This window comes from Leucopleurus acutus (genome assembly GCF_964270905.1).
Source record: "Leucopleurus acutus genome assembly, chromosome: 16".
Lineage (NCBI taxonomy): Eukaryota > Metazoa > Chordata > Mammalia > Artiodactyla > Delphinidae > Leucopleurus > Leucopleurus acutus.
Window position 1 is genome coordinate 61,734,314 of NC_139158.1, and position 16,922 is coordinate 61,751,235.

The 16,922-nt window shown below is 61.4% G+C and overlaps 1 protein-coding gene across 2 annotated transcripts in view; it reads right to left on the reverse strand.

The window, feature by feature from the left end:
- NOL4L (nucleolar protein 4 like) overlaps nucleotides 1-16,922 on the reverse strand; it is a gene marked incomplete at both ends in the record, with an annotated part of 124,525 nt that continues 107,603 nt past the window's right edge. The window contains 6 exons of one of the 2 annotated variants that reach the window (XM_082856484.1): nucleotides 1-221; nucleotides 4,724-4,925; nucleotides 5,364-5,486; nucleotides 5,690-5,881; nucleotides 5,961-6,146; nucleotides 8,535-8,785. In XM_082856484.1, coding sequence (XP_082712610.1) covers nucleotides 1-221; nucleotides 4,724-4,925; nucleotides 5,364-5,486; nucleotides 5,690-5,881; nucleotides 5,961-6,146; nucleotides 8,535-8,785 — 1,175 coding nt within the window. Of the gene's footprint in view, nucleotides 222-4,723; nucleotides 4,926-5,363; nucleotides 5,487-5,689; nucleotides 5,882-5,960; nucleotides 6,147-8,516; nucleotides 8,786-16,922 lie in introns of both variants that reach the window. The other variant, XM_082856483.1, reaches the window with a different exon arrangement.

Consider the following 16,922-nt stretch of genomic DNA (forward strand, 5'->3'; position numbering starts at 1 on the left):
TCAGTTCTGCTGTAAAATGAGGTTTTCCAGTTCATCTGCTGAGCGCAGCAGGAAGGCGGCGGACTCCCGGTAGCCGGCGATGAGCTGCCGCACGGCACTGATCTCGGTGGGGCTGAGCTGGGCGGTGGGCATGGTCCGGCTGGTGCTGTTGCTGGAGGGCGTGGGCGTGGGCGTGGTGGAGGTGTTGGAGGCCCCGCCTTTCATGCTGAGGTCCGTGGGCCCTGTGAGGAGGGGAGCCAGGGTGAGGAGGGGCACCCTTTCCCCTATCGTGGGGGCCCAAGGCCCTCGTCTGTCTCCACGGTTGTACCCCAGTGCTTAGAAGGGGGCCTGCAGACAAGACGTGGGCTTCTCTGTTAAGCCCGAGGGTGATCCTGCGTTGGGGTCGGGGGGAGGCTTTGGCCTCGGGCCGGGCAGCACTCTGAGCCCAGCTCCCTGGCACTCATCGCACCTCGGCTGCTCTCTGAGGACAGTCAGGCAGGTCTCCGTGCTCTGGGCTCTGGGCTCCGGGGGAGGAGGCGGCCTCGAGCTGGCGGGGGAGGGGGCGGCTACGACACTGCCGGTAGGTGGGGGTCCGACGCCCCCGAGGGGGACGGGGTGCGGAAAGCCCTGGACGGAGTCCAGAGTTGGAGCCCCAGAAGGCCAGGAAAAGGAGCACCCATGTGTGCGCCCCGTGAGACAAGGAAGGGGTTTCTCAACCGCTGCCGCCGGGGAAGGGCAAGAAAGAGGCTGGCTGCCCTGGGCTGCCCTGCTTGGGCCTGGGAAAGAGGCTGGGGCTGGAGCGGCCAGATGGAGCGCGCCCTGCCGGGAGCGGCTGGAGGGGCAGGTGGAGGGAGGCGCTGGGGGCTGAGCCTCCTCCTGATGGGCTGCAGCACCTCGAAGCCCCTTGCCTTTGAGAAGTTCTCTTGTGCCCAAGCGAGGTGGAAGATTAATGCTGGTGGGACGGGAGAGCGTGGGGTGGGTGTGTGAAGGTCGGAAGGTCAGACAGGACCCAGAGGGGCCCTCTGGAGAAATCACCTCCCCTTTGCCCTTGAACGGTGGCAACAAAGAGGGAGCCTGCAGTCTTACCGAAACACACTGGGGGTGTGTGCTGGGGCCACCAGGCCTGGTCTCCTCTCCACCTTTCCCAAACGGCTCTATGGGGTGCGCTGTGGCTCTGCAGTCAGCGAGCCCGGACCCCGCCGTGGGTGATTCCTAACTTCCCTGGGCCCCGGCCCTCAGCTACAGCACAAGGAGACTGTTCTGGGCTGAGCCACGCCGGTGAACCCCTCGGTGCGGCTCGGCCTACGGAGGCCCACTGGGAAAGGGCTTCCAGGAGACACAGAAGCTCCCGGAATTTGAGCATTCTTTCGAGGTGTTCAGCAAGAAAACCGCCAAAGGAGAGGATCTGGCGGTGTGGGAGCGGAAGCTTGCTTGGGAGGCCTTCTGTGCCCTGCCCAGCCCCCAACCCCCATAAGCAGAGATCATCGTACAAGGGTGTGTGAGGCAGTTCTCAGTTACCAGCCAGCTCCCCACCACCCCACCGGCTCTGAAAGCCAGTTTGAATCATTATTGCACCTACAGTGGCAGCAGCTTTTTTTTTTTTTGGCCGCACCATGAGTCTTGCAGGATCTCAGTTCCCTGACCAGGCGCTGAACCCGGGCCACAGCAGTGAGAGCCCAGAATCCTAACCACTAGGCCACCAGGGAACTCCCTATAGTTTTTATGCTGCTACAGAGATGGACAAGCCCTTGTCACTGGAGACATATAGACCAGAAGTAACATCTTGGGAGAAATTATGGAAACTCGACTACTGCTAAAAGGAAGCTGGGGAAGGAAGTTGGAATCTAGATGGGACAGTCTGTCACGTGGGGCTATTTCTTCTCTAATCAGAGAACAGGGACGTCAAGCAGGAGGTCCTGGGAACTGGCCTGCTAAGGAACATCCTTGGAACTGAGGGTCGAGGGAAGTCCGTTAAAATGAAACACAGGAGGAAGGACTGGGGCTGGGAACTGCTGGGAACTGCAGCCAAGCAGGCGGCTGACCCCCACGTGGGTGCTGCTGGGATAGTCTGGGAGCAGGCAGGGGTGCCTGCGCTGGCTCCCGGCTGCTGCAGGGTTTGGTCCCCTCCAGACACTGGCTGGGGATGGCAGAGGAAGGCCGGAGCCGCCTGCCACATGGGTGTGAGCCGGCCCTGGGCTTCCTCTCTTTCCTCTCTCCGCCCCCAAGCCTTGTCCTCTTCACTCCCATGCTCGGAGCAGGCCTTCCGTCTCTTCCCCCAGGGCTCTGGTTACAGGCAGACACTCAGGTGGCCAGGTGGTTGCTAGAGGGGCCAGAGCGGGTGCGAGTTGCCCAGCACGCCGGGTAAAACAGGCAGAGCCTGAGTCTATCTGGGCCGACCTGGATCCACCCACGATCTAAGTGAGGAGCTCTGAGCTACCAACACGACTGCCCAACCAAGGTGCCAAATGGACTGAACCCTCGTTTAAGGGCTGCTGCTGGGAAGGTACTGGGACTGGGACTGCCCGTGGTGTTCTTCCAACTGCTGGACCCAAACCCAGTGCTCACAGGACGCCACTGCCCCAGGCAGGAGGTCAGCGAGCAGATCTCGGCCTCCGTGACCTCACCACCCACCTCTAAGGAACCAGGGAGACTGAGGTACAGGGGCAGAGCTAGTGGCCTTTCTTGAAGCCTCTCTGGCAAGTGTGAACAGGGCGGGAGGGCGGCAGGCCTGGCCCTCAAGAGAGGCCGGAGCAGCCCTGGCAGCTGCGGCCCGAGACAGGCCCTGCTGTGTGGTACCAGGTGGGGGCCTATCACCATCACCTGCCCCCTGGGAACGACTCTCCCCGTGCGCAACAGGGGGGGCTCTAACTTCCTGCCCCGCACCTGTCTCCAGACCCGCTCTACCAGGGTCCCCACTCAGCAGCGCTGTCAGAGAGGCTCCTTCCTGGAAGGAAAGCAGCCCGCCTGGGACAGCCATTTCACCCCTGCTGCAGCTGGCCACTCTGGCCTCAGCCTCAGGGATTAGGGCCAGGCAGCCTCTTATTTTAGGTTAAGAGGCATTAGGAAAGGATGAGAAGTTAAGCCCAGGCAGGAATCTTCCAGGGACCCGCACGTACTTGCCGGTGGTGGGGGGCAAGGTGAGCGAGGGTGTCTGGGCTTTCTGCCATGGGTAGGGACCAGCCGCCTCCATCGCTGCCCAGGAACAGTAAGGGGTCTCCCGTGGCCAAGGACAAGGGCCTGAGAGGAATTCTCAGCCAAGACCTAGAACCAGAATTCCCTGGCCTGCGGGCGGCACCTTCCTCTAACCTACTCGTCAAGCGGCAACTTGCTGTCACCCCCAGCCTCTCCTCTCGCCTCTGAATGACCCCCGAAGCACACTGCTTCTGCCTCCTGTCCTCCCCACTAAAATCTCACCACAAGGGCAGACAGCACATTCATAGCCTCCTTCGGTTAAAGCCTATCTGTGGCTCCCGCTGCACACAGAACTAAACCCAGATACCTGGCTCAAGAGGCCCTGGGATCACCCCTACCTGACCCCGCCAGCTCCCGGAGGCCGCCAGGCTGCCCTTCACCGGGGGAACCCGCTCTTCCCCTGCCGCACCGGCCACCCAGGCCTCAGTGTGACAGGGCCTGAGGTCCGCACTCAGGGCGGCACCTAGCTCCATGGGGAGGTTTGTATCTTTTGGGGACTGTTTCTCCAATATTGGCCTGTGTTCCGTCTGCATCAGAGTCACCTGGGCAGAGTTACAGGGGGCACCTAGGGGATCACCAGCTCCTGGGGTTAGAGTGGAGGGACAGACGGCTAACCACTGCCCCAGGTGACCTAGATGGGGCCCCACAGTGCAGCAGAAAGGGCTGGGGCCCTGCTCCTAGGTGAAAGAACCTTCATCTCGGGGCTTCCCTGGTGGCACAGCGGTTAAGAATCTGCCTGCCAATGCAGGGGACACGGGTTCGAGCCCTGGTCCAGGAAGATCCCACATGCCGCGGAGCAACTAAGCCCGTGTGCCACAACTACTGAGCCTGCGCTCTAGAGCCGTGAACCATAACTACTGAGCCCGTGTGCCACAACTACTGAAGCCCGCGCGCCTAGAGCCCGTGCTCCGCAACAAGAGAAGCCACTGCAACGAGAAGCCCGCGCACTGTACCGCAACGAAGAGTAGCCCCCACTCGCCGCAACTAGAGAAAGCCCGCGCACAGCGACGAAGACCCAATGCAGCCAAAAATAAATAAAATACATAAATTTTTTTTAAAAACTAAGAAATGCTTTTAAAAAGAAGAACCTTCATCTCACAAGTGAGGTCCTAAGCGGTGGCCTGGAGAGGGAGATGACCTGCCTGGGACCAAATCCTGGCTCTGCCACCGACTCTGCAAGAGCTGGGCCAGCGACCGTCTCACTGAGACTTGGTCATTTTGGGTGAGACGAGGGTGTGGAGGGGCTCAACTCAGGTGAAGAGCGGGGCCTTGGCTGGGACTGCACACAGTGGCCCGTGGAGGGGGTGTGGGGCAGCGGCAGGGGACCAGGGAGAGGCCCAGCAAGCCTCCGGGGAGGCAAGAAAGGAGTGGAACGCTGTTCCTGTTAACCTTGCCTTCCAAGCTAAGGACTGGCTAAGATTATGAGATGGGGAGGGTCCCTGTGCCAAGAAGGAGTCACTTTCCCGGCCGCCTCTGCTGCTTCCTCGCCTGCCCCGCCCCCTTCCCAAGGCAGCTGGTCAGGGAGCCGCAGAGCCTGGTGTCCCACACTCACCATTACTGTGATTTCCTGTTTGGAGGGAGGCAGGGGGCTGCAGGTTGCTGCCCAAGGCCCCGTAACCACGGTAACTGTAGTTCAGGCCACCGTTGACGTACACAGGGTCCTGGGAGTAGGAGGAGGCTGGCAGTGAGTAGGTGGAGTGGGGGATGGCTGCGGAGTCCCGGGAGTGCTGCTTGTCCAGGGCTATGGGCTCGTCCTGCAGAGCGGGAGGGAGGCGCTGGGGAACCACAGGGGCAGCAAGCCCTGACCACGGTCCCTGGACGGGGGTGGGTGGTGGCCCCAGATTTGCCGGGACCCGGCGCGGCACCTGCAGGACTCTGCCTCTCCCCCTGGCTGCCTTGCCCAGGGCCTCCCCCAGCCCCCCATGTGCTCATCTATCTTCAGGGCAGATTTCATCTGTTCCTGCCCGGCTGAAGACACTCTCAGGGCTCGGGATGAAGTCCAGACTCCCTTCCTAGGTCTGCAAGGCCTTTGTGTCTGGGCTCCTCTGACTTCCCCCCGCCGCCCCCCTCCCCCCAGCATCTCCATCTCCCCTCTGAGGACGCCCTCCCTGCTCCCTCTGCACCCGGCGGCCGTGGCAGTATCTGCGGCATGGCTGAGGACACCCTCCCAGTGGCTGGCGGCGGGCAGGCACCTGAGAGGACGGGTAGATCTCCAGGCGCATCCTTTTGGCTGCTTTTCTCGTCTCGCTCTCACAGGCAGCTGCCAGGATGTTTTCTGCCATGGCCGAGGTCAGGTGGGGAGGTGTGGGTCTGGTCTGCAGGCAGAATGGGGATGGAGCCAGTGTTAGGGCACAGGGACCCTGCCCTAGAGGTGGGCAGGGTGGCACTGGGCTTTGGGCTCCTCTGTGAACGAGGGGCCACAATGCCTGCTTCCAGGGGTATTGGGAGGGCTGTGGGAAAAGCGCCCAGGAGGCCGGGAGGGTGCGGGGAGCCTGGGACTGGTAGGCCTGGGGCTCACCATCTCCATGCCGTTCTTCTTCATGCGCCGGCAGGACTTGAGGTACGTGCGGATGCGCTTGCGGGCCCGCTCCTGGAACTCAGGGAACTGCCGGCTGCAGGACTCGATGATGGCCTGGATCTTCTCCTTGGGCTGCTTGGAGATGGGCACCATGCGGTCCAGGTTCTCGTCCACAAAGAGACGCACAAACATCTGCAGGAGACACAGGCTGTGGGAAGGGCTGGCCTGGCTGAGCCCCCGCCCCAGCCAGCCATCCCGGGCGGGCGCTCACGTTGAAGGCCTTGAGGCGCTCAGGGTCCATGCCCTCGGAGTCATTCATCTTGTCATTGTCCTCATGGTCGTCGTGGTCATCGTCGTCGTCATCTGCTGTGGGGGCCCGGCCCACCGTCAGGTCCTCAGGGCAGCCACTGACCTCGGTTTTGATGGAGTCATAGCTCCCTGAGCTGTAGGGGGGGGACTGAGAGAGGGCGGGGCGGGGGGGGCAGAGGGTCAGGCCGCGGTGAGTGTGCGGGCAGGCGCGGCGAGCACACCCCGATGCCATGTGAGCCACGCTGCAAGGCCCTGAGCAAGTCACTCTCCTGCTCCTTTCCCCTGTGACACGGGGACAGCGATGCTGCCGCCCCTCCCTGGGCGGCATAGGAGGGACTGCCCACAACCACACATGCAGAGGCCTGGCGCCCCGGAGGAGTTCAGTGGAGGGGGTAGTGGTTTACTCGGCAGCAGTGCCCACGCCAGGCTGTGCCTCATCGCACGAGGGAAAGGCAAACACAGAAAGGGCTCCTTCCCGCCACCAGCCAGCCTCTCCTGCTTGTGCCAAGATCTGTTCTGGCTTTGGGGTTTCCCTCCCTGGTCTCCAAGGCGCTGCAACCTTGAGTTGACAACCGAGCTGTCACAAAAGCAGTGAGTGTGCTGTCTGTCGGGGATGAGGAACAGATGGGCTGGGAAAGAACCAGCCAAAGAGACAGGCCCATCAGGCAAAAGGGCATCCCCGCAGCTCCCAGGCTGGGCTTCTCCTGTCTGCTGCCACCCCTGGAAGTCACCGTGAGCCCTGATGCAGAGCGTGTGTAGAAAGGGGAGAGGGAACCAGGCACAGCCCACTGGGAACCAGGCACAGCCCCTTGTCCTGCAGTAGAGAAGGGACCCACCCCCTGAGCCCCTCTTGGAGCAAGACCCTTCCCCAGCTCTCCTGGGAATGCACTTCCCCACTCTCCTCTCTGCTTTTTCCATCCTCTTCATCCTTTACGGCTCAGTTCCCATCCGGTCTCCTGCCCCCTGCTGCACGTACTCTGGGAAGGCTCCCCGAGGACCACTGTCATTTGCCTTTTAGAAAGTTTGCGGCTTTGTCCAGTCCTGACTTCACTCAGTGGTACCCTGACTAGCAGTGTCCTGGAGACACAGTCCCTGCCCTCAAGGAGGTGGGCATCTAGTAGGCAGTCAGGCCCAGGAAACAAACAGCCGCGGATCACACCCTGCAACGTGGCCACATAGTGGCCCAGACGGCATACAGCTCTTGCTGACAAACGTATAAAGACAGACACTGATTGGTGCCCTGTCCCACGGCAGCTGCCACCACCAGCCTCCATGTGACCACACCCACCGGGGTCAGCCCTCCCAGGGTCCCTGGCCTCGTGCCCATCTCTTGATCCACACATAGACTCTGAAAGGGAAAGGACACCCAGGTTCTCTGGCCTCCCACTGGGCTGTGTCAGACTCGCGACGGAGGGTCAAAGGCGCCTTGGGCAAGTCACATTCCCAGGTGCTCTTTGGCCAATCCTCTGCCAGCGTCAGAGGAGACAGAAGAACTATCGGTGGCACTCGTGTTCCCGTCTCACTTCCGTGGTCCACACATGTGGCCTGAGGCCACGGTGGCAAACTCAACCCCTCTGGCTCTCTGCCTGCTGAGGCAGCAGCTGTGCCTGCCCCTGGGACCCAGTCAAAGAAGGGAAGACAGTGCTTTGGCCAGTACCTGTCCCTCAGCCTGGGCTCAGACACACAGCGACGACTGAACACCGTTCATTTGTACAGAACCTTCCCACGAGACACGTCATTGGAAGCCAGCACTGGCACCCACCCCACACCCTCTGCAGAAGAGAAAACAGGCCCTGGGAGGGGAAGGAACCTGTGCAGGGGCCCGTAGCTGCAGCCCAGGAGTGTAGGGCTCTGAGAAGGCACCTCTGGCCCCCCTAGCCTGGGCAGAAGAAAACACCCCCCGGGAGAGCTCCCGCCCCCGGTGCCGCACTGCACTGCTGCAGAAGACCTCCGTGGCCCGGAGATGGCTTTCGGAAGCAACAGGGGAGGGGTAGGGGAGCGCCAAACGGTGGGGCACCTGTCCGCCCCCCATTAGCCTGGTCTATTGAGTTTCACACATCCACATCCCTGGGGCCACAAACAAAGGCCTCACCTTTTTTCTGCACCATCTGTAGAATGGGGACAGGCATGCAGAGTAGCGAGAAAACATGAGGCCTTGGGCCTCTGTGCTGAATGCAGCCCACTTGCTGCTGCTCCTCACAGCAGACTGTTTTGGAGGCAGAGGGGGCCAGGCCACACGTCACCCACCACGTCCACCAAGGCAGAGGCCAACAACCCCACTTCACAGATGGGGGTGGAGGCTGAGAGAAGTGAGGGCCTTGCTCGAGGTCAACTGAGCGGTCTCCCATTCCAGAGCCTCCCCAGGACAATGAGAGCAGAGCAGCCACGGCTACCACCCTGACTTGGTGTCACAACCCCGGTACGCGTGATTTCACGTCAGCCCCACACAGCCCTGCCGTGTACGGGCGCGGCAGAGGCTCCCAGCTCCGGCGGGCCAGCAGCCCGCAGCCCCACACACCTCGGGGGTGGTCTTCACCCCGTACTTGACGCGGCTCCGCAGTCCATCGGCGTCGGAGGGGTAGGAGGGCGTGCCGAGCGCTGAGCCCTGCGGGAGCTTGTCGCACAGGTTGATGGGCTGATCCTCGGCGGTGGCGGTGAAGTCCACGGGGGCCACGGTGCCGTTGCCATTCATCTCGGGGAAGGCGGGGTCTCCCTGTGTGCTGCTCGAGGTGGACGGGTTCAGGGTGGAGGAGCCATTGCCGCTGCCGCTCTCGGAGGAGGAGTCGTCTGAAACGAGAGGCCTGGGTGTGAGGCGCCACCGCAGCACCCGCTAGCCCCTAAGACCCCCCTCCCCCCAGGTACGTGGCCACGGCAGCCACAGGGGGTACTTGCCCTGTGCTGTCCTCGCGAGCATCCCTGGGCAGGAGGCGAGTGAGCGCTGCCGTCCCCGCTGGGGGTGCCAAGAGGCTGGCCTTGCCCCAGCCTGAGGTGGGGGCAGGGTCCCTCTGCCAGAAACTGGGGCCATCAGGGCGGAGCGGCCATGAAGCATGCCTCCTGCCCTCCACCCCACAAAAGCCTTATCCAGCTTCGGGGGCCAGGGAGTGAGTGGCTGCAGCCTCAAGTGTGACCTGCCTGCCGCAGGTCCAGAGGTCCTCGGACATGCCAGGGGCTGCATGGGGCCTGGCCAGTGCCCCCCTCTTCCTCCAGATCACCACTGCCTTGCCCCTTTACACCCTCTCCCAACAGGACCCCTTCCCCACAGCAGACCCTCGAACTTCTCCATCCTCTGCCTGAGGAAGGTTGGCTCCACTGTGACACCCCTGCCCCTTAGTCACTCCCTCCAGCAAAAACGCCCAGGCCAAGCCTGTGCAGACAGAGATCTGCCCTTGGTGCACGGCCACATGGCACTGAACACCCAGAGCCAGGGCTGCGGGTGCATCCCTGGCACCTCCTGGGCCATCCCTGCTTTCCTGAAGTGACAGCCCAACAAAGCCCTGTGGAGGGCGCCCCCTGCTGCAGACAGCGCGGCATTGCTGGGGGACCTAGGAGGACAAACTTTTAACTAGGGGGTTAGACACTTCAGATAAATTCCAGGCCCCTTTTCCCCACCCTGCCCCAGCCTCCTGCCTGATCAGCTGAGAAGGCAGAGGCCCAAGCTACGCTCAAGCTCCCGGGGTCACTGTCAGGTGAGTACCGCGTGGTTCCTGGTGGCGCCCAGGTGCCCAAGCGGCTCTGCACCTGTAACCAGTGGGTGGGGGAGGGGCGGCCACTGTGAGCCCTGACCGCCTCCCAGGCCACCCCCTCCCCCAGGCCAGGGTCGCGCACGACCCCACCCCCACCCTCCCAGCCGGCAGATTATGAAGATTTAGTTCCTGGTGCTGGGCACTGGGCACGCGCACCTCCGAGCGTCCCCATGGTGACCAAGCGGCTCTAGCTCGCCAACCAATCACTGGCCTCCCGGCTGCCCAGGGGCGGGGCCGGGCTGCCCATCAAGCAGCCAGGGCCCAGGGCACAGGGGGATGGGAAAGGCCTTCGCGCCATGGCACCCCTCCCCCTCGGCTGCCGCAGGTCCCCTGGGCCAGGATGCCCCTCCTGCCCCTCTTCCTCTGGGCAGTCACTGCTCTCTCCATCCTCCTGCAGGGCAGCTCCAGGCTCTACACAAAGCCACCCCAAAGATCCCCCACGCCTTGCTCAGCTACATCCCACAGTCCCCAGGCTAGCCGCCCTGCTACGTCTGGAACCTCACCGCCCATCCCCTCCTCCTCAATCACAGATGGGTCTGGTTTTCTTCTGGCAGTGTCTCCAGCGACCAACCTAGACATTTGTAGAGTGAGTAGTATTTACTGAGCACCTACTGCGTGCTAGCTCTGTCCCAGGCTGAGAAACAAAGTAGTGACTATGACCCAGATGCCAGCCCTCCTGGGGGGACAGACGCACATTACTGAAACACACAGAGAGTGAATGGGCCACCAACTTGCCAAACCACATCCAACCCACCCCCACCCCATCCAGCCTCCTTGGCCGACCTCCCCCTTCAGCACCCCAGCTCCCCTCGGTCACCCCACCCTTTCCCAGCACCAGTCTAATGATCACTCCCCTGTTCCCTAACCTTCCTGCTCCCCACAGCCTGCCCAAGAAGAGTCGGCAAGAGTGCCGGGTGTGTTCTTGGTCCCACGATCTCTGCAGCCTCCCCCAGCCCAGGTCCCACTATCCTGGGCCACTTCTGAAGCCTCACACCTCCAGGCCTCTGCTTGGGCTCTGCTGCCTGCCCGCCACGTTGCTTCCAGCTCAGTAAATGTCAGTCCACCTTCAAGACCTGGCTCAACGCTACCTTCTCAGAGCAGGCCTCCTTCCTCCGCTGTCCCTAGGAAGGAGGTACTCAGAGCTCCGAGCCCAGCCTGGTACCCATCCTTCCAAGGGATACTTCATGCCTCCTTCAGCGGCTCAGGGTCAGTCCTGAGAGCTGCCTACCTCCCCACCAGGGCTGGGCCCGTTGCCAGAGAAGCCCCAGCACCCGGGATTCAGAAGTCTCTGCCAGGGTCAAGGAGCTGAAGGGCAAGGATTGACACCCATCCTGGCCAACGTCTGAGCTCCTCTGAGCTCTGGCCGGTGCCCATTCTTAGCTCACCTTGCAGGTGTGACTTCACATCCTGGCATCACCCCCAAAAGGCCACTTGCTTGACCTCAGAGGGCCTTGTCTTCCTCCTCTGGAAGGAGGGGTTGCTAGGAGGGTCAATGGGCACCACACCAAGCACAGAGAGAGCCAATTGTCACTACGCTCAGCACGGGCGTCAGGCCGACGGCCTCCTGCAGCATCACACCAGGAACGGGCCCAGAGGTGGCACCCTGACTGCCTGCCTCCTGGCCAGATTCCCTCCAGGGAGGATGGACCCTCTTGCCCTGTGCATCTCCAGGCATGAGCCTGAAGGAGGCTCGGGTGCTGTGAGGACACACGTGCGTGGGTGTGTGTGCGCACGGGTGCGTGTGTGTGCGCGCGTGTGCGTGTGTGTGTGTTCCCAGGGCCCTCCAGCTCAGGAGCCCAGGGTGCTGGCCCAGACTCTTGAGCTGCCAACACCCTCACCCCAGGGCTGTGCACCTCAGGCACTGGCTCCAATGGTGGCGCGGCCCCTCCGAGTAGGCCGATGCCGCCTGAGTCTGATAGGGGAAGTGGCTGGGCAGATGAGACCCATGAGGCCAGGAGCCCTGACCCCCTGTAGCTGTGCATTCCAAGTTTTTAGAAGAAACTGGAAATATGCACCATTATGTAAATGTCCAGATTTTTAAATACTGGTGACTGACTTACATTGTTCACATTTTGAAAAACCTTACTGGACACACGGACAAACAAAACGTGGTCTATCTATGCAATGAAATACTATTCAGCCATAAAAAGTAATGAAACTCTGATACATGCTATAACACGGATGAACTGCGGAAACGTTACGCTAAGTGAAATAAGTCAGAAGCAACAGGACGGATACTGAATGAGGACACTTACATGCAATATCTAGAACAGTCATGTTCAGAGGGGCTGAAAGTATATGAGGGGACACCAGGGACTGGGGGAGGGCGGAATGGGGAGTTATTGCTTAATGGTTACAGAGTTTCTGTTTAGAGTAATGAAAACTCTGTTTTGGAAATAACGTGTGCTGGTTGCACAACACTGTCAATGTACCGCTGCCGCGTTGTACACTTAAAAATGGTTAAATGGCAAATTTTATGTTTTACAAAATTTTTCACCACAAAAAATTCCCCCAAAACAAAACAAAACAAAGCAAAAGTCCTTGAGTAGGCCAGCGGGCTCAGTTTACAAGCTCCATTTGCTGCCGCCGCATGTATCCACGGGCCAAGCCTCTCGCGCCTCCACTCTGCATCTGGGGTCAGGGAGACCCAGTGACACACACAGAGCCCTCCTCTGGGGCATAGGTGAGTCACAAGTGCCTCCCCCCGCCCCCAACATGCCGCCCTTAACCTGCTCATGGGCTGCCTGCAACCTGGGGTCCACTTCCAGCCGACGAGGGAGGCCATGGGCTTTAGGCAGAATGCAGCGGGGCTGTGTATCCTTGAAGACACCCCTTCACCTCCTTTCAAAGTGGGTGCCATGTCAGTAGACAGCACCCGGCACAAAGCACCCCGATTCCCTGCCCCCGCCCAGGCCTTCTCACTTTGTAACGCACGTGCTTCCCGAGCGTGGCTTTTCCAGGCTGGACTGTGGGCTTCCGGGGGCCCCGTGGAGCCCAGCTCGGTGCCAAATCTGAGGTGGGCACGGTAAAGGGAGGTGGGAGAGGGACAGGGCCGGGAAGATGCTGTTCCTGCCCTCGTCCCTTCCTTTCTCGAACACTTACTGGGTGTCAGGCCTGTGTGGGGCACTGGGGACACTGAGGTGAAAAGATGGGGGTGGTCACTGTCCTGGAGCTCATGCTCTAGGGAGCAAAAAACCAAACATAAGGTTCTAGAGGACGCTGGGCTCTGGAGAGAGCCTTGGAGTTTCTCGCCCCTCCTGTCCCCCCACCTCCCCCTGCAACCCCTTCCTCCTCTGGGAAGCCCCCTCTGACTGCAGCGGCCATCGAGGCCCCAGTTCTGGACCACCCGCTGCGGGTCTCACCCCAGGGAGGGTGGAGCTAGGGTGGCTGCTAGGCAGGTGGGAGGCAGGGCAGGCTTTCTGGGAGAAGCCTCCAAGGAAAATGCTGAGAAAGCCCTGGGGCAAGGGCTGAAGCCCCCTGACCAAAGCAGGGCAGAGGGCTGCTGAGGAGAAGAAAAGCAGCTGCATCTGTCCAGAGGCCCCGAGGCAGCGGCTGCATCTGTCCAGAGGCCCCCGAGGCAGTGGTGATGACCCGGCCCCAGTCCACGGACTGAGTTCAAACCCCCAAGTTGAAGCCAAACTCTCCCCAGGCCCACTGGGCCCTGCTGGCAGCCCCCCACCCCCGCTGTCACCCGCTCTGGCTGTGCGCCCTGGCCTCTGCCCTTGTTCCCTCTTCTCGGGACACTCCGAGTTCCCTTCCCTCCAGGGCTTTGCTGAAAGGTCACCTTCCCAGTAAGACCTCCCTGCCCCCACTCTGACACACTGACCCCTTTACCCGTTTCTTTCAGAGTGTTTATCACCTTCTCACATATTATGTCTATGGTCTGTGCCCAGCGCCCCGGTAAGCTGCCCTGGATCGTTCCTGCCTCTCCAGAAACCACACCCCTTCCTCTTGTGAGGGCACCCCGAGTCTTCCAGGGTGTGAGCATGTGTCCCAGGCCCGGCCACTCAGCACAGCCCATCACAGCGATCCCTGATGGCCATGTGACCAAGCTCGACCCATGAAAGTCAGTCCAGGGGCTTTTGCAGAAACAACTGGGGAGAAGTACCCTCCCCTCACCACAGGGGCCGCTGAGCCCACTCAGCAGGGAGGCCCTCACCCGGAAGGCAGGGCTGACAAGCTGGCACAGACAAATCCCCCCTAAATCCGTCCGTGCCCAAAGCCAAAGAAGGCCCTAGACTTTCTGGTTATAGGAGCCAATGATTTCCTTAACCGCTAAAGCTGGCCGGAGGCAGGTTGCATCACGTGTGCCTGGTTTGGTCTCTGAGTAATCCACGGTCCTGCCCCCGGGAGCGCCCGAGGGAATGCAGCCTCCACTGGCCCTCTCCTCACTGTGGGCCACCCCAACCCCAGGAGGGGCTGGCTGCAGGGCCCGCCCTCCCCCAGCGCCCCGCACAGCCCTGGCCCAGAGACCTGCCTGTCACCGTGTGGGGAAAGAAGAAAGAGGGAGAAACATCAACATCCCAGGCTGGGGCACGCTGGGCTCTGATCCATTCCTAGTTCTCTCCTCCTCCCGACCCTCTCCAAAAAAATGTGATTTAAGGGAGTCATGCACGCAAACCCACGCCCGAGGAGCAGGGCCGGGGGAGCAGGTGCGCGGCCTCGCTGTCTCCCGACCTTGGGCACAGCCTGCCTCCCTGGCTCCTCTTATCTGCAGTCTAGGGAGTTGCCGCTGACGCCCTCTTGGGCTCTGACACTTTATGACCCTGTGAAAGAACCCAGCTGGCCCCATGGGCACCAAGGGCCCAGTACACGGAGTGCAGGAGTTGGGCCTGCCGGGGGTGCAGGCCTCCAGGCACGGGACACGGAGCTGGAAGTGACCCTCTTGTCTCCACCTGGTCCTTATCTGTGCAGCCGTGCCAGGAGGCCCCTCCAGGGTGGGCACCCCACCCACGGCCGGCCAGCCGGAGCCCCGAACAATGCCAGCAGGACAGGACGGCCCCCAGCCTGTGACTGCAGTGACAGGGACAAGTGCAGTGCGGGGCCACAGGGAAGCGGCGGGAATGCACCCCTCCCAAGCATTTCCACAAAACCAGGCCTCCCTGGCTCCGGCGAAGGGCAGCTCCCCGGTCTGGGCAGGACGCAGGGCCCACCACCTGTGCCCGGAATGCCTATGGGCAGGGGAGGACTGCGTGCCCATCTATGTAACGTGGGGCAATGCGCTGCTATTCAAATGGGGGAATTAGTGATGAATGGGGGAAATTGTTCCTCCTTCTGTCCAGTCTCCAGAAGGAGACAAAAACCCCTTTTACCTCGGCAAACAATGCCCTTATGTGGGCGCCAGCACCCCGCAGTCTGCACAAGCCCGGCTCTGTGCGAGCCGCCAATCGCCACACCAGGCTCTGGGGCCACAGCCGGTGGCGCCCTCTCCCAGGGGCGACCCTCACAGGCTCCCGAGGAGGGCTGGGCAAGAGCGCGAAGGTCCACCAGCCCTGGGACCACAGGCCGGGCCCCACCAGCCCAGAGTGCCCACCGCAGGCTGCCCGCTGTGGCCAGAGGTGCGGCTGGACTGCCGCAGGAAGCGCCCCCTCCTGGCGGGCTTCCAGGCAGGGGAGGGGAGGGGGCGTCGATAATTCACACACACAGGACACGGCCCGGAGGAGGCGGGGAGGGGAGAGCTGGAGCCGCAGCCCCACCGCGGGCCCGGCGGCCCCCAGGATGTGGAAGAGCCAGCCCTGCCTCCCCCCTGCCACGTGGCTTCGGGCTGCAGTCCGGGGGCCCTGACTCTGCTCTGAATTTGGGGTGCGCGCCTCGCCAGGGCTGGCCTCCGCTCTGACAAAGGCCAGTGGCCAGGCTGTGTTGACATGATGCCTAGTTCCCAGGAGCACCCGGCTCCTGGCAGGCTTACCCGGCTCTTCCTCCCGGAAGAGGGCCCTGGGGTCAAACGGGGGACACCGAGGAGTTGGGTGAGGCAGTGTCCCTGGGACCCCACCATCCTGGGCGGTGGGGCCACGCTGGGCATCTGCCCCACAGTCTGCCTTTGGACCCCGCTGCCCCTCCTGAGCGCTACCCCGCTCCATCCCTGTGGCTCCCAAGGCCTGGCCCGGCCCCTGCTCCCCATCCCAGCTCCACTCCTGCCCCCAACATCCCCAGCACCTCTACTCCACAGCATCCACCTTCCTGCACTTTTATGACTCATTCCTGAAGGTGGCATCAACACCTGAGCCCTCAGAGTCCAGAGCGGCGCTGTCCAACAGAAACGTAACGCGAGCCACCTACGGAATTGTCAGTTTTCTAGTAGCCACGTTAAAAAACGTAAAAAACAAAAAACAAGTGGAATGAATTTTAATAAACTACTTTATTTAACCCAATATATCCAAAATATGATCATTTCAACTAATAATTAATTCCGTGTTAAATCTGAGATACCTCACATCCTTTTTTCATACAAAGCCTTTGAAACTCTGTGTGTGTTTTACACGGTACACCTCAATTTGCACGAGCCCTTTTCCATAGCGGTCTGTGGCTCCCATGTTAGCACAGACCCAGATTTTTGTGATTTCCCTCTGAAACTGAAATCATTTTGCTCAGTGCAGGGACCCTGGGGTCTCAGCCCCTAGAGAGGTGTCCAAGTTGCAGATGAGAGCTGGGGTCTTGGGGCAGGTGGCCTGAGCAGGGCTGGTGGCGGGGCACTGGGGGCAGGCGCCGCCTTCGGTGGGGGTGGACACCAAGTATGTGGCAGGCGCCAGGCAGACTCATCGTGCCTGATTTGCACAACCACCCCCCGGAACAGACATCAGGAAGGAACCAGAGGATCCCAGAGGGAAGTCATCGGCCGTCACACAGTGTGAATGGAAGAGCACAGATGAGCCCCAGTGCTGCCTGATTCCCCGAAGCACCCACCCCTCATGCTCTTTCCTCTCTTGGCCTCGATTTGCCCATCTGTACTATGGGACAGCCCCCACCCCTGCCACTGTCCCACTTTCTGCCGGCCCTCCCCAACATATCCTGGCCCAATGTGCCCCGGGGGAAGACACTCCCAATATAGACTGCCTGGGTCTTTGTCTTCCCAGGCCTGACAGTCTCCCTGGCCCCACCCTCAAGGCCAAACACAGGCAGTGAGCCCTCAATGCTAATTCAGTGTGCAACTCTCTAGCTGAGATGTCCCCTGCGCCCCCTCA